Raw genomic sequence first — 25,551 nt, 5'->3', positions numbered from 1 at the left:
GGACCCATTTCATATTTACTTCTATTCTGTTTCTGACACAGTTATCTTTTTTTGAGTTCCAGTTATTGATTATTAATCAAATAAGCTCTCAATAATCTGTTACTTCACACACACATATGTATTGAATATGTACATAAATTGATAAGATACAAAGCTTTTAGTTTCCTGGAATTCAATAATTCGCAGGCAAATTAATTCTACAGTACATAAATTTTCACTCATAGTTTTAGAAAGAACTTAAAATGCATAGTAATCAATTGTAATACATAATTACTGAAAACATCATATCGCCTAACAGCTTGATGAATCAACTCCCCAATTATATCCCTGCCCATATCATCCTACATTACCTTTCCTTATCTTTGTTGTTTACTTATGGCTTACAGTGAAAGTTGCCTGAAGGCAGGGGCATTTCTCTTTATTAAAAAATTTTTAGCCCTAATAGTTCATATAATGCTTATCACTTAATTAGCTTAAATATTTTATTTAATTAACTCATTATTCATTCATCATAAAATTCTTTCTAATTTTTTTGATATTAATAGAACAACTAGGAAATTAGTGGTTTTGACTGATTACTTGTCTTGGATGAACAATGCTATGACTCTCAAAAAGACGACTTATATCCACTTCTTTATGACCTGAAATTACTTGATTTCTTTCACTAATTCAAGAATCAGACTGTATACTATCTTGGATCTTCCAAATTAGCTAAATCTTCTCAAGTATCCACATAAGAATTGAATGCATCTTACTAAATATGCTTTTTTCCTTCTTTTATACCCAGCAATAGCTTTTGATCTACATTTTCCATTTGAAACAGCATTTCCTTAGAACCCTTCTTTCCCAATCAATTCACATGTTACATCTAAATGTGATTTCTCATACAAACATGTATGTGTGTGTATATATATAATTACTATATAGTGACATAAATAGATAGAATTTCATATCACAGCTGAATATATGACATTATCTTTACACAAAGCCAAAGTGGGATTGATCTCTTCCTTAGTGGGATGCTTCATTTTATAGTTTTCTTCTATTTCTTCTGTTTCTGACACAGTTATCTATTTTAATCCCTCAATAGTCCATGCTGTTTCCAAAAGAAAAAAAATTGTACCACACCGATTGTTACTGTGCCAGATAAAGTTGCACAAAGTGTTATCAATTTAATCTTTCTTTTAGCCAGAAAGAATTCCTATCTACACACTATAACAACATGTTTTGTAGACCTGGTAGGTTACACTATGAAAAACATTCCTTTTGGATTCATTCTGAGGCACTTAAAAGTATCCTTTGTAAAGAAATCCACCTCATGGTTCACCTAGGCTTTCAAATCTCACCTGTAACTTTAAAAAATTGCCTTTAGTTCATCGTAGTTTGATAACCCTAAATTATCATTCAAAATGAACCCTATTTTAAATTTGAAGCATCAATCTCACAGTCTGAGTTTTGTCAATATCCCCCAAATTAGCTATATTTCCTGGATTTATTCAAATTCCAACCTAAATAGTTTGAATTATGAATTATAATGTAGGGGAGGGTGATATAGCTCTGGACCAGTGCATTAAAATTTTGACCAATTGAAACTGTATTTTCAAAGTGTCATAGTTTTATTCCAGCTCTCCTACCAGGAGTACAGTAATAATCTCCCTAGAAAGAGTATCACTTCATTTTGTTAATACAGTTCTTACCTTAACAGGTTCTACTATAAGCGTGATATCCTAACCTCTATTGAGATGGCAGAAATTCATAATGCTATTTTGTTGGTCACCATGTCTTTTCACATTTGATTTTGTAGAAATTCTCAAATTAAGGGGTGGCTAGGTAGCGCAGTGTATAGAGCACCGGCCCTGGAGTCAGGAGTACCTGAGTTCAAATCCGGCCTCAGACACTTAATAATTACCTAGCTGTGTGGCCTTGGGCAAGCCACTTAACCCCATTTGCCTTGCAAAACCATAAAAATAAAAATTCTCAAATTGTTATGTGACTTTGGACAAACAGTTTAATCTTCTTGGGACTCAGTTTCTTTACTGTAAATGAAATAAGCTGAACTAAGTGATTTCTAATGTTCCTTCCAATGCTTTCTATGACTTCAATATATATACACACCATCATATGCTACCTAAATCATTAATGGATTTCACACACATCTGACAAGACGAAACAATATTGCATGGGATATTTAATTTCATATCATCAATTGAGGCTATAAAACCTTAAAGTTGATCTTTATGGGGTCCTGAGACCATATAAATTTGAATTGTACTAGTGGTACTTAAATAAGAAAATTAGATGTGGAGACTCCACACACTAAGTTAACAGAGGTTGAAGTTTACAACTTGAAATGAATATAACATGAGAGAATAAGGGGGTTATTCTAACTAAAGAATATGAAGCAAAGATCTATTTACTTATGAGAAAAGTAATGAAATGAAGTAAAACTTAGTTCTCAATGAATCATCCAACAGCTGGTTTGAAATCTAGCTTGATGAATGAAAACATTGTTTCTCAAAGGTAGGAAGGGAGAAGGGAAGTTATTACCACTATTTGAAAAGAGAGTATATCTGCTTTAGCATTAATTTGAAAAGACCTGAACAGGGATTGACAGGGAGGCCGTTTACAATAATTGCAGGATTCTGGATTTTGAAAATCTGAGATTTTTTTAGGTTTTTTTGCAAAGCAATGGGGCTATGTGGCTTGCCCAAGGCCACACAGCTAGGTAATTATTAAGTGGCTGAGGCCGGATTTGAACTCAGGTACGCCTGACTCTAGGGCCAATGCTCTATACACTGCACTACCTAGCCGCCCAAATAATTTAAGATCCAATATCCTAATTTTTAAAGTGACTGAATTTGATAATTAACGAGAATGACAAAATCAAACTGATCTTGATTATCATATTGAATTTGTAAATTAATTTAAGTAGTATCATTTTAATTATGGTGACATAAAACAATGAGGATTTTTTTGAATTAATGCTGCTTTTCTAATTCTACCTGACTGGAAATTGAAATAATTGGTAATTTTTAATGTAAAATCTTTTCAATTTTATGTAATATTAATAGTCTTATTACCTTTTCCCCAGCCCTTCTTTGCTCCAGAATTCATCCCCTATCTTAGTTATAAAAAGTACTTCATTCACTTCTCTTAATTTTAGCAAGTAACAAATAATTTTGATGATTATAACTTTAAGTTGTTTGACATTTGGTAGTGTTATGCTCCCTACATGACTATATTGTTCAATATATCCCTTGAAATCATTGGTCTTTTAGAAAGTTTTCATTCTTATTCTGTTATCTTGACTTGGCCCACATCTAAACAGTTAATATCTCTACAATTATTTGTCTTCAATTATTTCTAGCAATCTATCAGTAAATATTCATTTAGCGCCTATAATTTATCAAGCACTGTGCTAAGCAATAGGGATAACATAGACAAAAAACATCCCCTGTCATCAAGAACTTTACCATCTGATAGAGGAACCAACAAGCAAACAAATTTCTACAAAGGTAACTATATATAGAATAAATAGGAAATAATTAACAGAGACAATTGACTCCAGACACTGTGGGGGAGAGGGATTGGGAAAGCCTTCCTATAGAAAGTGATGGTTTTATTTGTCAAGGCTGACATGATCATGCCTGCACTTAAGGAAAATCACTTTAGCATTTGAATGGAAGATGGAATAGATTTGAGACAAGCAAACCCATCACCTAATTATTGTAAGTAATCCAGGTTTGAGGTAATGCTGAACTGCCTTATTAGAGTGGTGATAATATCAAAGATGAGAAAGGGGTATGTTTGTGAAATGTTGCAGAGGTGGATATCAACAGGCCTTGGCAACATATTGAATATAAAAGGTAAGAGATAGTGAGGAATCCAAGATGACTCCCAGGTTTATCTTCCTACCAGTTTGCTAGTTCTTTCCTTTATTTGGCACCACTTTTCATTTTTCCCAGAGGCAATTAGGGAAATTGACTTTATGAAGACTTGTTTGCATTAGGCACAGAGCTTTTGGACAATGCTACAAGGCAATGTGAGCTAGAATGACTGAGTTTCTTTAAAAGGATTATCTCTTTTTAATAAGTACTGTTGATTTTAAATGAGAGATAATTTTTTTTATTATGTTGAAACTGCTTTTGCTATCATTTTCTTTCAACTTTTCTGTAGAATGTCTTTCTTTCTTTTTAGAGCATCTGCTTCCACTTAGAATAAGAGTGTCACTTTCGATAAGACTGATAATCTCAAGTACTGAATCATCTTTTACCATTGGACAAATATTGCATTTTAAATTAAAAATAAATTAATGTTTATTAATAGATAATAGAATTATGATAATTCTTGCCACCTCTTACTATATTTTCTGGCATTCTGCTTATGCCAATGTAGAAAAAATGGAACTCCACAAATTTAAAAACTATCATGTGATTTTAATCTTTTTATTACCCAACTTGACCAAATTAAATTTTGAACATCTAGATTTTGGTTCTATTCCAAATGAAAACATGTCTCTCCTACTATACTGTTGATGTTACAGTTTATATTCATTAACTATTAGTACCTAATTTATTCTTAACATGCATTTTTTTCAAATTTTTTATTTCCACATTCTCCTCTTTCTTCCAGTCACTCTCTCACTCATTGAGTAGGTAAGCAGTATATCAGATATATTTGTGAAGTCATACAAAGCATTTTTCCTTATTAGCCAAGTTGAACACACACACACACACACACACACGCACACACACATACACGCACAGCAAGAAACAAAAATAAAGAGGAAAAAAAGAATGCTTCAATCTACATTGAGAGTTCATCAGATCTCTCTCTCAGGAGGCGGATAATATTCTTCATCATGGGTCCTTTGAAAGTATTTTGGATCATTGTATTTATGTGAGTAGTTAAGTCTTTCATATTTGATCATCATTACAATAGTGTTGTTGTTGTATGCATTGTTCTCCTAGTTCTTCTTTCTTCAAATTGTATGAGATCATTCAAGTCTTCCCAGGTTTGTTTGTTTTTTCTGAAACCAACCTGGTCAATATTTCTTATAGTACAGTATGCCAGAGAAATCATATATCATAACTTGTTTGTTGATTTTGCATTTGATGGGCATCCCATTAATTTCCAATCCTTTGCCAATAGAAAAGGCGCTACTACAAATATTTTTGTATATATATATAGGTGCTTTTCTTTGTCCTTTGATCTCTTTGAGATATAGATCTAGCAGTTTTATTACTGGGTCAAATGGCATGCACAGTTTTATAGTCCTTTGGGCATAGTTCTGTATTGTTCTCCACAATGGTTAGACCAATTCATAACTCCACCCATATTATATAACTATTCAGGCTTTTCAACATCCCCTTCAGTATGTTGTGTCCTCTGTCTATTTTTATTCCTCCACTTTCTTTTTGCTATAACTAGAATTTCTAAAGCAGTATTGAATGATGAAAATGGACATCCTTCCCTTCACCCTATTTTTCTTCAAACAACATCTAGTTTATCCCCTTTACAGAAATTGTTTGCTCATTTTTTAAAATAGATGCTACCTATCATTTGAAAAAAAACCCTTTACTGCTATGTTTTCCAGTTTATTTAATAGGAATAAGAACATCTGTTGATAATAATATTGTTTTATTTTTATTATTGATCTGGTCAGTTATGCTTATAGTTCTTCTAATAGTGAACTAATTTGCAATAGAGATATAAATCTTATCTAGTCATAGAGTATGGTCTTTGTGATGAATTAATGTTCATTTAAATTTTTATATCAATATTCATTAATAAAATTAGCCTTTAATTTTCTTTGATTTTGCTCTCCTTGCTTTAGTAATCTAAGCCATATTTGTGTCATGAAAGGAATTTAATAACAACATTTCTTTGCCTTCATCCCCTCAAAAAATACCCATTTATATGGTATTGCTATTAATTATTTCTTAAATGTTACAAGTCACTTGTAAATTCATCTCTTTCTGGGATTTTTTCCCTTGGAGAGCTCATTTAAGCATTGTTCAATTTCTTTTTCTAAGATGATTTTATTTACATTTCTTTTTCTCTTCTGTTAATCTGGACAATTTATATTTTTGTAAGCATTCTTCCATTTCACTTAGGTTGTTTTACAAGTTTACGAGTTTTACAAGCATGTATTTGGACAAAATAACTGTTGCTGATTCATTTGCTCTCTTTCATTTTTGATGCAAATAATTTGATTTTCTTAAAGCAAGTTATCAAATTTATTGTTTTCCATAAACCTGGTTCACTATTTTTAACTTTTAATTTTATTCATTTCTCCTTTGATTTTATACAATTTCCATTTTAGAGTTTAATTAGGGGGTTGTGATTTTTTTTCTAATTCTTTGAGCTAAACTTTTTCACTGTTTTTGAGGTATTCATTTAGAGCTAGCCATTTCCCCCAAAGTATTGTTATAGCTACATCATACAAATTTTGTCATATTGTTCCAATGCTGTAATTTTCTTTTACAAAATTGTTTGTTTCTATGATTTGTTCTTGACTCTTATTTTTACATCCTTTAGTTTCCATTTAATTTTTGATCTAAACTCCTATGGCCTTTGATTGAATACAGCATTTCCTAATTATGTCAAGAAAAGGCTATAGTTAATATTTCTGTTTTTCTACATTTATCTGTGAAGTTTTTATACCCTAAATCATGGGCAGTTTTTCTGAATATCCTAAGTATAGCCAAAAAAAATTTATACTCTTTCTGCTTCAGTTTAATATTTTGCCAAAGACTATCTTATTTATTTTATGGTTAAATTTTTCATTTTCTCAGAATAGAAAGTTGAAATCCCTTACCAATATAGTTTTATTATATTATTTCTTCCTGTAACTCATTTAACCTTTCTTTTCAGAATTTGTAGTATATACTTGAAACTATCATTTGGAACATATTTATTTAGTATTGATATTGCTTCATTGTCTGTCATGCCATTTTAGCAAGATGTAGCTGCCCTGATTATCTCTTTTTAATTAGGTCAATTCTTATTTTAATTTGTTTGAAATCTTGCTTGCTACCCTTCCCTTTTGTTTCTTCAACTGGTGTAAGAAATTCAACTGCAGTCTTAATTTAATTTATTTAATTGTGAACTTAAAATTTTTTTTTTGCAAGGCAATGGGGTTAAGTGGCTTGCCCAAGGCCACACATCTAGGTAATTATTAAGTGTCTGAGGCCAGATTTGAACTCAGTTACTCCTGACTCCATGGCTGGTGCTCTATCCACTGTGCCACCTAACAGCCCCTAATTTGTTCTCTTTCCAATTTTTTTGGTTGCATACATAATTCATTGATCTCTTTATTTTATTTTGCTATTCATATAGGGAGATAAATTTTCCCCTAAGTCCTACTCTGGCTGCATCCTACAAATATAGCTATGTTCTCTCAAAGAGCTTTTGTGTATTTTTTATGTGCATGTTTGTGTGTACATGTATGTATGTGTGTTTATTTCCCTGTTTGGACCTATTTAGATGAGAGTGAAGTTCAAGTTTTTCTCCTAGCCCAATTTTCCCCTCTTATTCTAAAAGCTGTTTCTTTTGTCATTTTTCTCCTTTTCCCTAGTATATCCCTCTTTCTTGGCAATCTATTTTTTTTTAGATCATCCCAATATAGATTCATGTCCATTCTCTTTGTCTACATAGGGTTCCTCTAACTCTCATCATCATCATCATCATCATCATCATCATAATGATATTCCTTACAAGTTAAAAATGTATTTATCATGACCCTTTATAAAAGAATAAACAGTTAAGTCTAATAAAATTCCTTATATTTTATCATAATTATCTTTTATGATTCTCTTGATTTTTGTATTTGAAAATGAAAGTTTCTGTTCATCTCTGGTCTTTTTATCAGTAATGCTTAAAAGTCCTCTATTTCATTAAACATTCTTTTTTTGCTGAAGGATTATTTTTTTTTTGTTTATCCTTATCAGCTATTCTTTATTATAATCCCTAATTCCTTTACCTTCCAGAATATCAGATTCAAAACCCTTTGTCCTACAATGCTAAATCTTATGCCATCCTGACTTTTGAACGGTTTATATCTGACTTCTTTAACAATTTTCTCTTTGACCTGGGAGCTATTGAATATTTCCATAATATTTTGGGGAATTTACAATTTGGGATCTCTATTAGCATTTGATCAGTGGATTATTTTAATTTTTTTCTTTATCCTCTGCTTCTAGGATATCAGGGCAGTATTCTTTCATAATTCTCTGAAATATGTCAAGTTTATTTCTGTGATCATGGTCAGACTTGGACCTTGGTGCTATCCATCTCTAGAAACAGAACTACCAAATAGATATATGCATTTTGCTTTCCTAAACTCAGCCAGCTTATCATCTCTTATATCACAAAACTATTCCATCACAACCCTATACCATAACTTGTTTCACCATTCCCCCCAAATGAATCTATCATTTTGGATAAATAGATATGATAATTTGAGACATTATTTTAAATTTGTTTAGATGGTAATATTGGTAGAGCTCAGCTGCCTCCTTCATTTTGCCATTTTACCTTCTCCCCAGTTGTGTCAGTAAGTATAGTTCAGGCAGATAATGTTTATAGATAGTGAGAGCCTTTAGATGTTTCTGTTTGCAGGAGACATGGTTCTATTTGCACTACATCCTGAAATATTTCACCATCTCCTGAGTGAGAAACATAACCATGCTAAAGAATTTGGCTTTGTAGCAAGTGTAGCTCATTGATAACTGCTTTGAAAAATTCAGTGGTTCAGACTCTGATATGCAATTTAATGATAAAACTATACAATCAGCATGATCACATGTATACCAAATACAAATAAAAACTACAAATGAACAGGAGGTTGGTTTCATAATTGAATAGGAAGAGAGCAAGTTCTATTGCTTTTTGGGGAAATAAAATTTTAATAGCCTTGATTTTCTCCTTCATATGCAGTTTTATCTTTCTAATATCACTACTCTTTTAGTATTTTGTGGTGTTAGGTATCAAATACTATATTTGCTAAAAAATTAAATTAAGATAACTCAAAGCTTTGTATGGATGAAAATATTTTCATCCATACAAAGCTTTGAGTTATCTTAATTTAATTTTTTTTCAAAAAGATTACTCAAGGGGCAGCTAGGTGGTGTAGTGGATAAAGCACTGGCCCTGGAGTCAGGAGTACCTGGGTTCAAATCCAGTCTCACACACTTAATAATTACCTAGCTTTGTGGCCTTGGGCAAGCCACTTAACCCCGTTTGCCTTGCAAAAACCTAAAAAAAGAAAGATTACTCAAAGGACAGTGGAAGATTAGATATGAGTTATCTATAACACATCTGTTATAAGGAATTTCCAAGAAAAGAGAAGGAATAAAGCATTTATTAAGTTCCTATAATTTGATTAGAACTATTTTAGATGCTTTACAAATATTATCTGGTAATCTTTGATTCTCAAAGCAAACAGGTGCTATTATTATTATTCCCATTTACAATTGATGAAACTGAAGCAGACACAGGTTAAGAGACTTGTCTAAGCACACAGGTAATTAATGTCTGAGATAAGATTTGAACCCAGATCTTCCTGAACTCCAATTCCTATTATTGATCCATTGCTTCACTTAGTTGTCAAAGAATTTGCAATGTGTTTTGTTTATCATAAGATATATGTGTGAGCATAAATGAAAATGGATGAGCATGTTAAAAAAATTATTGTTGAACAGTCCATCTGCTCCCTTAGGATCTTTGATATATCCAGAAAAACTTAGAGGCTCCTAGTATATTGACTGATTGTTTATTGGTGAACTTGAAATAAACAATAGTTAGAATGATTTTGTGTAACCATGGATATATTATGATTTACATCATTTTAAGAAATTGTCACACTAATGAAATTGCATTAGTATTTGAGAGTATTAAGTATATAAAATACATGCAAAGCATACAATGACTTTCTTAAAGGACAATAGTAGATATTTGCACAAGAATAGGAACAGATGCAAATTATTATTTAGGTTGACTGACTGAAGATCAAAAATTTAATGTGTGGCCATGCACATTAAAATGTTAGTAAAAATTCCAATGCAGTCTACTTGGAAAGAAAATTGATGCTCAAATTGACAGAAATAAGACAATCTTAAAGAATAACCACTTCTTAGCCAATTGACTTTGAGAAAGACCTTCTGAAAAGAAAGGGACTTCCTTATATGTCACAGAATTTTTATGAATATAAAGTGATATAATGTATACAAAATTACTTAGTAAACTTTGAACTACTAGTTAATATGAAACTACTTTCTAACAAAAGTTCAAATAGATTTAGAATTGGTTCTTTGAGGTTCATTTTTTTAAAACTATATTTAAAATGTCAAGATCAACATTCATAATTAAAAATCAAGCTAATCAAATATAATTCTATCAACTCTCCTAACTTGAAGAGTCCTTTTTGCTTTTTTCCATTGTTTGTATAACTGGTTCAATTTTAGGTTTCCAGATATTTTGTTATTTATATTGAAAAAACTGTGAGTGTTCAATGATGGATCATCAGGAGTTAAAGTCCTATAATTGATTGGTTGGATTAGACAAATCAATAAATATTATAAAAATAAATAGATAATGGCATTAAAAGGTGAGAGTAATTTATATATGCACATACACACATATTTTTATATATGCACATATATTTTGGATATGCATATACACACATACATATATATTAACAAAAGCTTTGCATTCATTGTCAGTGAATCTAGATTTAAATACTAATTCTGCTTAGGACCACTAGATAGCATAATGGTTGGATTTCCAGGAAGACTCCTTAATATTACGCACTTATTAGCTGTGTGATCATATGCAAGTCACTAAACTCTATTTGCCTCAGTTTCCTTATTTGTAAAATAAACTGAAGAAGGAAATGGCACACCACTCCAGTATCTTTGCCATGACACTTTCTGTGGGACCATGGGCAAGTCACTTAACCTCTGCTTTCCTCAGTTTCCTCATCTGTGAAAGAGGGATAATAATAATAGTAGCTACCTTTCAGGCTTCTTGGAAGGATTAAATGAGGTAATTGTAAAAGTGCTAGGCACAGTACCTGGCACAATGTATATAAATATTGACTTTTATTATGAATATAATTATGAATATTAATAATATTATTACTTATTGTTTGGCCTGGTAAATGATTTAATTTCTTCAGACTTCAGTTGCCTCATCTATTAAATAACTCATTTTGATTATATAATCTTTGAGGTACCTTTCAGACCCCTATGAGCCTTATAAATATGGTATGAGAAAAAGAACACTGGATTTGAGCCAGTAAACCTTAAGATTCATTTTCATCTGTGCTGCTGATACATTCTTCCTCTGTTGTATCATAGAATCACCAGCACCCTTTAATGAGTAATGAACTCTAAACATATGGATTGACTACCTAAAAATCATTCAGTTCAATTGAATTTGAATCCATTACATATTCAACCCTCTTTCAATTTGAAATGAAGGAACCCCCATCTATAAATGGGAGAAAAAATTATAACTATCCTGACTATATCACAGGAAAAGTATGAGGATCAAATGAGCTAGAATATATAAAGTGCTTTATAATCTCTAAAGTGTTATATAAATGTAAATTACTATGGCTCACAAAGTTGGAAGTAGTTTCATTTATTTATAGATCCACAAAATTTCTGAATAGGGATAGTATCTGTACTATCTCTTCTTTCAGGTGACCAGGACATTGACACATCTCACAGCAAAGTTCAAGGATCAGAGCAAAGCTTAAGGATCTAGCTTTATCATCCAAGAAACTGGGTCTTTTAGCTAAGAGTTATTTCTTTTTTTCTTAAGTTCCAGCTCAATCCTAGAGATGACAGAATATTTCTAATAAGTTCTCTAGTTTGTTTCTGGTTAATTTGGAGGCATAGGGCTGTAGTCATCTTAGTATCTATAATTGTGACTAGGCTCCTGTCACTATCTGAACACATATTGACTGAATGTTTCATTATGAATTGTTATCTGCTTTACAACATGAATTTTCTAGATATCATCTGCTAGTAGAAAATATTTCTCCTCGTGTTTAGGGTGTTTTTTCTGTTTAATTTTTTTCTCATGGCCTCAGAGATTCTACAGGGGGAAAATATGAGTATGGTGAAAAGTACGTTCTTTGGTGCCCCCATTTACTAGTGGATAAAATAAATACTTCCTTGTATAACACTTAGGGCTGTCCATAACTTGCCTCCTACCCACATTTCTAGATTTATTCGGCATGACTCCCCTCAATACAGAATACACCTCAGCCATACTGGACTCATTCTCAATAAAACTTTTTTTACTGACTTTGCCTTCTAGACACTAAATAGACTTAGTTCATTTCTCTGCCTGTTCACTTGCTTATTTTTCTTTCTGCTCACATGCCACCTCATTAAATTTTCTTGGTGATTTCCTTCCAAATAGAAAGAACTCATATCCTTTTACTATCACAAGTATCTTCCTCTTTTTAAATGTCTTTCTCTATGTCTCTGTGTGTCTCTCTCCTCTTATTTCTCTGTCATACGTGCAGTGCATACACACACACACACACAGATACCATTCAACTACAAACTTTTTTCTATTCTTTATGAATTGCAAACTATTGTGCTTTTTTTCTAGGGTACACAAAGTTAAAACACAATAATAATGCCTTCCCTCAAGGGGCAGGATACTGAAGGTATAAAATATATAATCAGATAAATTTATATTTATATATATATATATATTTATGACAATTTATGACAGAGAGAAAATGGGAAGAATTAGGGAATTATGACAAATTTCTAATAATGTGCTGCAACTTGTCAAAAGGTATAGATTTTTAACAAGCTGAGGTAAGTAGCAAGTTAATTTTCTTCATAGTAGACAATACATGCAAAGAGTACAGCAAGGAGAAGATTGGATGTTTGGTTTCAGAAATAGAAGATAGAAGCATGTGACTCAGACATAGACTATGTGCTTTGAATTTGTAAAGGTAGGATAGAGTAAGATTGTTGAAAGATTTGATATACCAAACTTAATGGACTCTCATCTACTGGTCTCCTGTGAACATACAATAGTCTAAGTTGTATTTGTAGTTATTTGTTTATAAAACTTATTTTGGGGGGTGGCTAGGTGGCACAGTGGATAGAGCACTGGCCCTGGAGTCAGGAGTACCTGAGTTCAAATCCAGCCTCAGACACTTAATAATTACCCAGCTGTGTGACCTTAGGTAAACCATTTAACCCCATTGTCTTGCAAAAACCTAAAAAAAAAAAAAACCCTTATTTTTTTCTACTACATTGTAAATGCTTTAAATGTATTGATTATATCATTTTCATCTGCATGTTTCCAGTGTTTAATAATTAATTATTTGTCCAAAAACATTTAAATACTTGTTGAATTAAAGGTAAAATTAATTGAATAATGCAACTCTGGCTGTCATTTTACTATTATTCACTGATTTCTGGTGTGACCCTGGCCATGTCACCTAATTTCTCTAGGTTTTAATTTGATCAAATACAGAATGAAAAACACGGATTTGATATCCTTCAGATTCTTTTCCCCTCAGAAATTTCTTGGATCTGTGAATGATTATATAATGTAAATATGGATGAGAAATAAAATCAAAGAGCCCCTGGAGTGTCTTTTTGTTGTTGGGCATATGTCTGCAATGCCATGCATCCCACTTCCCCTGCTGAGGCTGGGCTTAAGAATTTAAAGAGTTTTGAATTGAAAAATTCCTGCTCTCTGGGCACCTCTCAGAGCAGAATTCTTGTCAGTGCCAATCATGAAACTTAGAGGAACCAAACTGGCAGGGAGAAAGGAGACGGAAGATATAAGGCACACAATTTCAACTTGCATAACCTTCGATCTTGGTTGGTTTCCCAGATTTGGGACTATGATTTACCAATGCTTATGTTTTATTTCTAAGGGAAAGAAAGTACTTGGTAGGTAGCATTCATTCACTTATTTTAATGCATAATATTTTAGAGAAATAACTGTTTCTAAATATTTAGAGTAAAGATCATTTCCTCTTAATTCTGGATGCTGTTTTGCCTTCTGATCTAGTTAGTTCTCTCATTCCACAGAGTAATGATCTCCAGTATTTCTGAGTAATACTTTCATTGTAAGTTGGCCCTTCATTCTAGACATCTCTTCTTTCTTAAGAGTTCTAGATTATTTTAATCAAAATGGGCACTAAAAGAATAAAGGGGGCACTTTTGTATTTTTATAAAGCCCAAAGTTAACAGTTAAATCACTGACCAAAAAGCACATTATGTATAGTACAATGTCTCTATATTTTCAGGCATTTTTAAGTTTATGTTCTTTTAATTGAATCAAAACTATAGGCACATCTCTTTCCTGGGAGCACCTTTACATAAAGAATTTGCTATACACAATAATGAAGTGAGTGATGTCCATTCAAGAATAGATAGCTAATGTAGCCATTTCAGTTCCAAGGCAGAGTATACTGTTTTTATTTTTAATTTCAAATTTGTCCTCCTCCTAGGCCCCTATAGATAGTAAACCTTAGTAGGAAATTACCCAGCCTGTCAGAAAGGTATTGGAAGGTTTAGGTTGGCATTTTAATAGGCCAGATGCCATCTGTTTCTGCAGTTTGTGGCATTTTATCATTGACAACTGTAAGAAAACGAGGCAGTCTATTTTGGTGGAGTGGACAGATTTCTGTCCATCTGTGCCCATATTACAGTGTGTCACTTGTACTTTAGATCTCTATAGCTCTGAGCCAAGATAGATGCCATAGCAAGGTCAAGAGGTGGAGAAGCCTGTCAGCACATTCTGTCTCTAATGATATGACAACTGCAAATTGGTGCTTCAAGCTCAGCCCAAAGGCAGTCATTATGTCATGCCTTGAAGCTGAGCTTTCTATAATATTTTAAAGAAGAATATTAACTTTAAATATTTTAAACTATCAGGCAAAGAACCTTATCTATTGAATAACTGTTGTTAGAGTCAAGTTCTTTATTAGGGTGCATCATTACTCAAAATTTTCAAAATGTGGAGAGGGTCCTTAAATGTGATTTTGATTTTTGTTTTTTTTTTATCACATATATCACATGAGCAAAAAGAAGTAGAAGCCCATTTAGCATTCTGCAGCAATGTTAATAAAATTTCTGGGGATGAGACCAATTTTTTTAAAAGAGTAAGCAATTTTCAGACAATAAAACTTATATTAATGTGAAGATTAATATGAAAATGTGTCATTTGTTTACTGCCCTGCATATTTGAGTTATTGAACTGAAGATTGAAGAAATGTACCATTTCCCCATATTTAGAATTGATAAGTTGTATTTAAAGTGTCTTTGAATGACATATACTGTTTAACATAACTAACTAGCATTCCTGTCATTTTTTTTCCTCCTATGACCTAAAAGTGCCTATCAAATTGTGGTGGAAGAATTACATCCCCATAGAACCAAGCGAGAAACAGGGGCAATGGAATGCTACCAGGTCCCCATCACCTACCAGAGTGCCATGAGTGGAGGTTCACCATATTACTTTGCTGCAGAACTGCCCCCTGGGAATCTACCCGAACCAGCCCCATTTACTGTGGGTGACAACAGAACATACCAAGGATTTTGGAACCCACCTCTAGCACCTCGAAAAGGTTACAACATCTACTTTCAAGCTATGAGCAGTGTGGAGAAGGTAAGAGCCCAGACAAATTTTCTTTTTCACTACTCTAAGGAAAGGCCCAGTGGCTTCTTAGAGATGCCAGACAGAATTAGTCAAAAGTAATAGTGTATGATGGAGCTTTCTCCTCTCTCCACCACTGTGCATGCTTATGTACTGTGAGGCTGAGGCCTCACGCCAGTCATATTTCACACGACTCCCGTTTCCTAGTAACTGTTTCTAGTAGAGACTTTAGGAAAAGCCCACAGTAGCTGTTTGAGTAAAATGATTTAAGCAGTGTGTTTCTGTACCCTCTGTCAATATGCACCATTGTTCTTGCCCCCTTTCTCTGTGGTGGCGCACTTCAAAAGATTAAATTTACTGTAGGATAAACAAAATTCGTACTCCTCAGCAGGCTAATAAAATGTTGCAAACTTTTCAGGCAGTATTGAACAAATAAAAAATAACAAAGTGAAAATCTACTGATTACAAAGTAATGCACTACCTGTGGTACATTTGACAGAGTCCATGCAGAAGGCTGCCTCTAGATTGCCCAACTGCTGTGTAGCCAGAAAAGTAGGTCTTTGCATCACCCTGGTTACCTCCTCTTTTTCCCCATTTTGGACACAGTTGTTTTTGAAAGCTGTTACTAGTCCTGTATGAATATTAAAGAGAAAAACACAAGAGGAAGTTAAATACCACTATGGTTCTGGATGAAAAAAGTCTCTTGTACCCCATGCTGTTTTCTTTGAATTGTTTTCCTCCTTAAAATGGAAATATATTTTGAGAAAAGTAGTGGCAGACTGTGTATGTTTGTATGTGTGTGTGTGTGTGTTGCACAAGAGGACTGCTGCCAACTTTTAAAATCCATTTAAGGATTACATTTTTAGATAGTTATGTCTCTATGGGAAATGAGTGCTTTCAGGTTATAGAGGTCCTAAAGTATCTGGCAAACTAAATGATGAATCACTTGATTGAGGGAATTAGATCTTAGCTGTAGTCTTTTAATTGGAGGGCAGTCATGGTATTCTGTTTGCATCTCTACAACCTCATGAGAAACTAAAACTTTATTGAATAATTTTTAATAAAATCTTTATCTGTCTAATTATGGAAAATTTGGTCCAGAATGTACAGAGGAGAAACAAAGGTAATGTAACCAAAGATGACTTATTATGGAAGAAGCTGTTCTCTATTTATATGTGCTTGGAAATATTGAAAAGGAGAACAAAATGACCCCCTACCACCCACTTCCTGAAATAAAAGTAGTTACTTTCCCCTGATAAAGCAGTAACTATAGAAATTAATATTCCATTCAGAATATAAAGAAACACTGGTAGAAATTATAGTTCATTGTTTTTTTTAACTTTTAAGAGGTGAGAGATAGCAAATTAACTTCTGTGACTTAATTTGTGATATGAGAAGGGGTGTTAATGAATGTCCCTTTCTGGGAAAGGGTTTTCTGCAGCACTACTTAAAAGCTTTGAGAGGAAATTTGCCTTTCTAATTGCTAGTGTAACTATACTATTGTACATCTAAAGTGTAAAGTTGCGACAGTGTACTTCACAGTTATCTTGGCATCGAGTTTTTAAATTGATGTGCTTCCCATCAGCAGAAGGGTCAAGGAGTGCTGATGTAGTTAAAAATGATTGCTTTCACAAAAGCAAAATCCCTTTAGATTTTTACTAGAGCCAAAAATAATCTCTTCTCAGTTTGCTAGGAAGGCCTCAGGTCAGAACTAAATAAGAGTAGTATACTTTTAATTATTACTTGCTGAAGGAACTGTTCTGTGTGATTTTTAATATCAACCAACAATCTAAGATTGACTTTTCAGAGATGCCAGACTTTTTATTTAAAGTAAAATGCTTATAGGGAAAATGTATTTTTTGTTATATTAAGGTTTAGTATTACCTCAAAAGACCTTTGTGAATAAGGTATATTAGAAAATGAAGGGACAGCTAGATGGTACAGTGGATAGAGCACTGGCCCTGGAGTAAGGAATACCTGAGTTCAAATCCGGCCTCAGGCCCTTAATAATTACCTAGATGTGTAGCCTTAGCCAAGCCATTTCACCCATTGCCTTGCAAATAAAAAATTTAAAAGAAAAAGGAAATGAGAATGAACTTCTCTTTTTCTTGGGTCTCCTCTATCCACTATTATCTAGTAACTTGCTCCCTTAGCTTATATTCATTCTAACAGGTCAGGTTTCTAAAGTATAGCTGCTTTCTTGGGTTGTCAGTGTAACACTATGATTGATCACTTCTACTGTTAGAGTTGATAAATCCCTAATGGCATGCTTCCCATGAAAATTTGCCAATGGGGTGGCTAGGTTGCACAGTGGATAGAGCACAAGCCCTATAGTCAGGAGGACCTGAGTTCAAATCTGGGCTCAGACGCTTATCAATGACCTAGCTGTGTGGCCTTGGGCAAGCCACCTAACCCCATTGCCTTGCAAAAAAAATTTTAAAAAAGAAAGAAAGAAAGAAAATTAGCCAATAGAGCTAATTAAATTTTATCAAAAGCATTTGTTTAAGTGATATAGTTAAAAAGTTAAAAATATTTCCTTCAAAAGTCCAGGATTCACTCTTCCATAAATATTCACAGAATATTTGAAAAGAATAACCCTGAACATAAAGATAATTGGAAGTTAGGAGCACACAGGTAGGATAAATGTATTACAAAGAGTAAATCAGCTCCTGAAATTACATGACCTGGTCTTTTCTCTTACATAGCTACTGTTAGGTTATAGCTTCTCTACTAAGAAGGACACTTAGCTGACCATCTGAGATTTCTTTCTTGAGTTTATATACATAACACTTCTCTGAGGCTATGATTGTGTTGCTTGATACTGACCCCCTTGCTTGGGAGACTCTCCTCACATTCAAGTTTGTTCTTGGACATGTCATTGGTCCTAAGTGGATGCAGTGTTTCTGTCTAGTCAGCAATTCATAAGAAATTATAGAGGGGGAGAAGCAAGGAGAGAACTATCCCTACCTAGTCCACTCTGTGCAGCTCTTTATAATTAACATTGAGCTGACATTCATCCAGATATTTAAAGTCTTTAATGGTATGGTTAAATTGTTCAGTTATTTCTGTTTTTATTTTCCAAACCATCAAAAAGCTTCACATTCATAGAGGGATCATAGAGTAATGCTATATCATGTTCCTAAATTAAGATTTTCTTAATTGAAACAGGTGGAGGTGGAGAATTATACTCACATAGACACACACGCACACATGCATGTGTCCATATGCACATTTAGCGTGTATACATGTAGTTTACTGCAGTAGTATAGAAGGAGAAGAGAAGAGGTCACAAAAGAGAACTCCAGGAGTCACATACCTTTAGTGGATATGACTTGTAAAATTGTGATACCAGCCCAACAATTAAGCACAGATATAGGATTTTTCACTAGGCCATGTAAAGGACTATAATTTTTCTCTTGCCACTGGTTGTGGGGAGAATGAAAGCAGAATTCTGCCTATACTTAAAAATTCTTTGTAAATCCTTATTCAAAATATTTTTTAATTGCCTTTTCAAACTTGGAGAAATTTAACTATTTAGTGTTCAGTCTTCAATATTTAATTATTCCAGAGTGTTCTTAAAGACTTTTCTTACTTGGTATGTAGGACAGCTACAGCTGTACATAGATTTATTTCTTTTCCTTATTTTTTACCCCTTGAACAGGAAACCAAAACCCAATGTGTACGAATAGCTACAAAAGGTAAGAGATTTCTTTCACTCCATTTTCCCCCTACCCTAAGCAGAAAGGACTTTACTCATTGTATCAGAACTAATTCAACATACCATTTCCATTACAAAGTCTTTGAGAATAGACCACTTTTGGTGCCAGCAAAGTACTCTGCTTTCTACTCACTTTGTATTTGACTAGTGGAATCTTGTTTCAAGAGGCTAGATTTAAACAAAATTTGAAAAAGCTCATTTTTGTCTCTTGTACTCAGCAAAATCCTGTATTTATGAATAATTGGAGCATTAAAGTTACCAGACAGGTTAGAAGTGGAGATTACTATATGCATAAAAGAAACCATCCTCCTTAATGCATATATAGACCAATTCAAGGTATAGAAATGTTGATACATTTATTATATGAGCAATTTCTTAGATGATTTCTTTCTGTTTTCTTTCCTTCTTCCTTTCTGTTTCTTTTCTTCTCTTTTTTTTCCTTTTCTTAAAATTTCAAGGGATACCAGAGCATATGATCTCCATGGAGGTCTAAAAAAGACAGAGCATGCTGATTCTAAAATGATTTAAGAATTCAGTATTCAGTCATTCAGTAGTAAAAAAGAAGTTTGTCTTAGGATAAATACTTAGGATTCAGAGTGGATGGGATTCTCCTTTTCTAATCATATTCATATTGTAAAGTTATATGACTTTTTAGCAGTGGGGAGAAGAATTTGATAGATTTTTAGCACTAGAAACAAAAAAGGGCTATTTTAATGTTAACCTGATAATCCTCAGAGAATTTGTGTTGTGTTTATGTGTTTGTTGACTGCTATAATTAGAATTGGACCCATTTGTGCTACAAGTGGTAAATAAATTTGGGGTAAAAATGAACGACCACATTCTGTTTGTGCTGGCATTTTTCCTTCCATCATTTTGCAAAGTCTAATCATCAGTCAGTTCAAGTAAGCCTTTGTGTTTAATTCTTAATTTGTGATGACAATTCAAAATATTTCCTTTTGATTTATACAGAATCCTATGTGCAAATTTCAAAAAAAAATAAAGCTTTGAAAAAAAGGATTAGGATTCTTTTAATTGTTCAAAATAGAATAAAAAAGAAAATTCAAGAAAGAAATAGGAAGAAAAAAGAGAAATACAATTATTTCCTTTTATAGAGTTTAATTTTCATTCCAGTATTTTCGAATAGAATTTTTTAGGAAGTTGTTTAAAAGAAGGAAGCATTATGGGTTTCTACCAGCATGGTTTTCTCATGCTCTTTGCAGAGAGCAAGGCTAGATCAAAGTAGTGTCAAATTAATGCTGTAATTAGCTACACCTTTGTTTTTATAAATGACAGTTTCAAATGATCCTGAAATAGTTTCAGTTATCACTGAGTTTTTGTATTACTTTAGAGAATTTGGTTGTTTTTTCCCCTTTCATTAAGAAAATATTTTCTGTTACCATGTTTGTTGTACTCCAAAGTATTCCTTTTCATAAAAACCTAGTTTAAAGTGTATGATAGGGGCGGCTAGGTGGTGTAGTGGATAAAGCACCGGCCCTGGAGTCAGGTATACCTAGGTTCAAATCCGGTCTCAGACACTTAATAATTACCTAGCTGTGTGGCCTTGGGCAAGCCACTTAACCCCGTTTGCCTTGCAAAAACCTAAAAAATAAAATAAAGTGTATGCTAGAAAACAACATGGTCTGGAAGACCTGTATGCAGCTCTCAAGAGAGATTGTGTGAAAATGAAATTGTAGCTTCATGTTGGTAATGGTGCTAACAACAGAGATTGAGAAATCAGGGAGAGGGCCATCTTTGAGGGATAGCCAAGATGTTCAATTTTGAACTCGTTGAGTTTGAAGCTCTGGAAGAACATACATATTAAGATGACTTTTTAAGCAATCCATACTTTCCATATCAATCAGCTACTCAAGAACCAAAAAGGTGATAGAGTCAAGCCAGTCTATCCTAGAATGTTCATTCGAGATGAATCCAAGCCATCAATTCTTTAAGGAGAAGAAAGGAGAGGGAATATTCAGGAAGTGCCTCCTATTTATCAGGAGCTTTAATAAACCTTTATAAATCTCATTTGACCCTCTCAGCAGCCCTTGGAAGTAAGGGCTATTTCACCTTCATTTTGTAGTTGAAGAAACTGAAGCAGACAGAAGTTATGTGACTTACCCAGGAACTCTCAGCTAGGAAGTTTATGCAACCAAATTTGAACTCAAAACTTTCTGTTTCTAGGTTCAACTGTCTATCTTTTGGACTTTTTAGCTATCAGTATTATTTTATATTTCTTTGGTATTAAACTGAAATATAAATGGATGACCCTGTAAATAAGGATCCCTATGAGCAGCCCAATCACTCAAAAACCATATATTAATTAACATTATCCATGTTATAGTTTATTTTCATTTATTTTGCTAAAATTTTAATTTGCTTCGGTCTTTTGTTTGACTGATCTAGGCTGAGGGATAGGGCTTTGGACCTGAAGTTTTGAAGACCTCAATCCAAATCCCATTTCTTAAACTTCCTAGATATATGACCCTGAGCTTAAACTCTCTGTGTCTCAGTTTTCTCTCACATAAAATGAGAGGGTTGAACTCTGATGTCTAATGTCCATTACAATTCTGAATCTATATTCCTTTGATTATCTTTTGTCTGAAATATTAAAGGCTTCACTCTTAACTGATGTCCTTACCTCTAGTTTCTCTTCTTTCTACTCTATCCCCAGATTTGCCCAAATAATATCTCAAATTCATTAAATATATATCCATCTCCATTGACTATTGAATAACATAAATTTTGGATCATCAATGGTGGAGCTTTCAAAAGGACCACTGTGAACTGCTTCCAACTTATCTTTCCATATTTTTCCTACATTATTCTCATTTACATATCTATTCTAAGCATATCCCTTTCCCTTTTCCTCTCCTTTCTTTGAACTGTAGCTCATGTTATCACCAGTTTTAAAAATGATAATCATCTCTTTCCTTTCTAAGCAACATAATTGGTGGCCTTATTTTGCTTTACATACGTCATTTCCCCTTTATTAGATTGTGAACTCCTCAAGGGCAAGATCTATATCATATCTATTATCAAATGTTCACAGGCATAGTGTCTTGCATATCAGAGAATTTCATTTGGAAAAGCCTTTTAAATTCATCTGGTTAAACTTAGTTGAACAGTATTCCCATCAATGGTTATATTGCTTTTGAATGATGATTTCCAATGATTGAGAACTCGCTATGCCCCAAGGCAACCTACTCTACTTTTCATTCAGCTCTAATTGTTAAAAGAAAAAAAAAAAGGTTCTCCTTCTATTGACCTGAATTCTTCCCCTTTACAGCTTTCACTTATTCCTACTAATTTTGGAGTCTGATATCAAACAGAAAAGTCAAATCCCCTTCCAGTCAGTTAATAGTCAAGAAAACTTATTATGTGTGAGGAACTGTGCTAAGGGTTAAGATTACCAAAAAAGGCAGGCTTTCATTCTAATAGGGGAGACAAGATGAAAACAATTATGTACAAACTAGTCAAGTGCAGGATTGATTGGAGATAATCACTAGGGAAAGGGACTATATAATGTAGTCCCAGGAAAAACTTCTTGGGTAATCTGCAACTAGCTGAAACTTAAAAGCATCCAGAAAAACTAGAAGATGAAGATGAGAATGGACAGAACTACAGGCATGGAGGACAGACAGTGAAAAGGCAGGAAGGCCTTTAACATACAATAGTTGTCTCTCTGGTTTGTATTTTAATTCTTCTCCAGACTAAATGTTCTGTAATTTCTAAATGGAATTCATTTATTTTTCTAGTATTTTATAATAATAATAAATATTCATATAACAAATATTTAAATAGTGCTTCTTATCCACCAAGTGCTTTATAATTATTTGGTTTTATTTTATTGAATGCTCACAGCAACCCTGGGAAGTAGGTGTTACTATTATCTCCATTTTACAGATGGGAAAACTGAGAAAAACAAAGTGACTTGCAAATGGATCACACAACCACTAAGTGTCTGAGTCTAGATTTGAATTCATCTTCTTATCTCAAGACCCTGTGTGCTCTTATCTACTCTGCCAAACTAGGTGGCCACAAACTTAAACATATTTTTTATTTTCCTAAGTACATAATGTTACTCAAATCAAAGATTCCCCTGACCCCCCCCCCCTCCACTGGTTTATGTTTTTATCTGCTTGAATTCACCCAATCCGACTATTTGTTAGTTTAAATTGAAACACAATTTACTTGAATCTCTCTCAATATTCTAATCAATGTTACTGTTACGACTTCCTTCTATAGCTGCTTTGGGCCATTGGAACTCACAATTCAATGGAAAGAGTCTGTTCTTGTGATTTAATATAAATTAAGGAGTGTGGTGATAGATTGGACCAGAGACAAAAGGTTAATCATTACCTTTTAATATTATTTAGATCTCATTTGTTAGGAGTCTCATATTAAATGATGAAAACTAGAATTAAACATCAGAGAAATGATACAAAGAGGTGACTGCTTGAAGTGTTATTTTGTAGCAAGTTACAATTTAACCATATAGTGAATTTAGTCAAATTTCATTCAGTTAAGAAATGAGCACCTTGACATGATGCCTTTCCTTTAAGAACATTAGATATTTTAGGGACAGAAAATATTGAAGATATTTCATTTTCAGCTTTTATAATATGCTGTTGATTATATTACATGATAAATGAAACTAAAGGTGAGACCTACAAACCCTGGAGCTATAGGGCTGGTTTCACATTAGCAGGTGCCTCCTCTTTCAGCTTTCTGATGCATAGCATTCAGGTAGACTCTTACCTACCTCCTGCTAGCTGCAGATAGGGGGAAAATTAACACAATAAGAAGATATATCTTTCCTTTGGAAATACTGCTATTTACTTTATACTCTACTTGTCCCTTGAGTCTAGGGATTATATAGTTAACATAGAATCCCATTTTCCCATAGTAAAATTGGACAAGAAAATCCTTAGAAAATGGAAAGCACAATGGGGCATATCTGCCTCACAGCTGCACAGAGAGAAAAGGAAAGGTTTGTATTATCTATTGTTTTTAAAAAATTATATATATATCCACAACCGCCCCCCTTATTTACTCCCCTTCTCTTCTTTTGGGGCAGTTAGGTGTCAAGTTAGAAAGAACACTAGAACTGGAGTCGGAAATACTGGACCTTTACTGGTTATATGACCTTGAGAAAGTCACTTAACTTTTGTTTACCACAGTTTTTTCCAACTGTAAAATGAGGATAATAACATCACCTACTTCATAGTGTTATAAAGTTAATATTTGTAAAGCACTTAGCATAGTGACTCACATATAATAAGCACTGTGTAAATACTAATTCCCTTTCCCCCTTCACTTTTGATATGAAGATTTTTGAAAACTTTAATTCTGACTCTATCTGCATCTTGAGATAGAGAGTGGGATGATCACTAAACTTACTTTCTGATAAAACATATGAGGAGCAAATATCTTCCCAACATACAGGTTTTATTCTCCTACTCAAGCATCATCAATAGCTCCCCCCTTGATTCTAGGATAAGATACAAATTCTTCAGCCTAGCATTTAAAGCCTGCTTCAAATCCAACTTTTAATATATTTTTCATGTTATTCCCCTTCACATAGTCTATCCAATATCTATTCTATCCAATCTGGATTACTTGCCGGTCCCCAAGTTGGGTATTACATTTTCTGTCTTTGCCTTTTAAGGTACTATTTCCTCACTTTTGTTTCTTAGAATTCTAGACTTCCATTAGTGGATTCCACCATCAATTGGCATCATCTCTGCACTCCCCAACATTTTAGTGCTGTCTTCCTCTTCAATTATTTAACATTCATTTTCTCTATTCCTGTTTCCTACTCCATTCCCATACACACCAGTAAAACGGAATTTCCAAAAGCTCTTTGAATGTTTTTATTTGTCTTTGTATCCCATATGATTTGTGTTTAGAAGGCAATTAATAAATGCTTCCACTGCATTCAATATACAACACAGACAACCTGCTCTCCAAGCAAGGTCAATATCTATCTTAAAATATTTGCTGAAAACGTCAGCTAAAATAGTCTTCAAAAGACACAAGGAGACAACTACATTTGTTGTAAAATGAATGACCTTTTATGCTTTTAGGTCTGTATTACAAAGAAATTAGAGAAGTGATCAGAACGAAACAGAAAAAAAATTAAAGATAATTGAAAGATAATACACATATTGGGGCTGGAGTGT

General features: G+C 33.3%; 1 protein-coding gene across 3 annotated transcripts in view; it reads left to right on the top strand.

Moving 5' to 3' along the window:
* PTPRK (protein tyrosine phosphatase receptor type K) overlaps positions 1–25,551 on the top strand; it is a 721,956-nt gene that overhangs the window by 578,860 nt on the left and 117,545 nt on the right. For all 3 annotated transcript variants that reach the window (XM_074187554.1, XM_074187553.1, XM_074187555.1), the window contains 2 exons: positions 15,390–15,663; positions 19,313–19,349. In XM_074187554.1, coding sequence (XP_074043655.1) covers positions 15,390–15,663; positions 19,313–19,349 — 311 coding nt within the window. The remainder of the gene's footprint in view (positions 1–15,389; positions 15,664–19,312; positions 19,350–25,551) is intronic.

The sequence above is a fragment of the Macrotis lagotis genome, chromosome 5 (assembly GCF_037893015.1).
Source record: "Macrotis lagotis isolate mMagLag1 chromosome 5, bilby.v1.9.chrom.fasta, whole genome shotgun sequence".
Taxonomy (NCBI): domain Eukaryota; kingdom Metazoa; phylum Chordata; class Mammalia; order Peramelemorphia; family Peramelidae; genus Macrotis; species Macrotis lagotis.
Note: the sequence above shows the minus strand (reverse complement) of the source record. Positions and strands in the feature narration are given on the sequence as shown.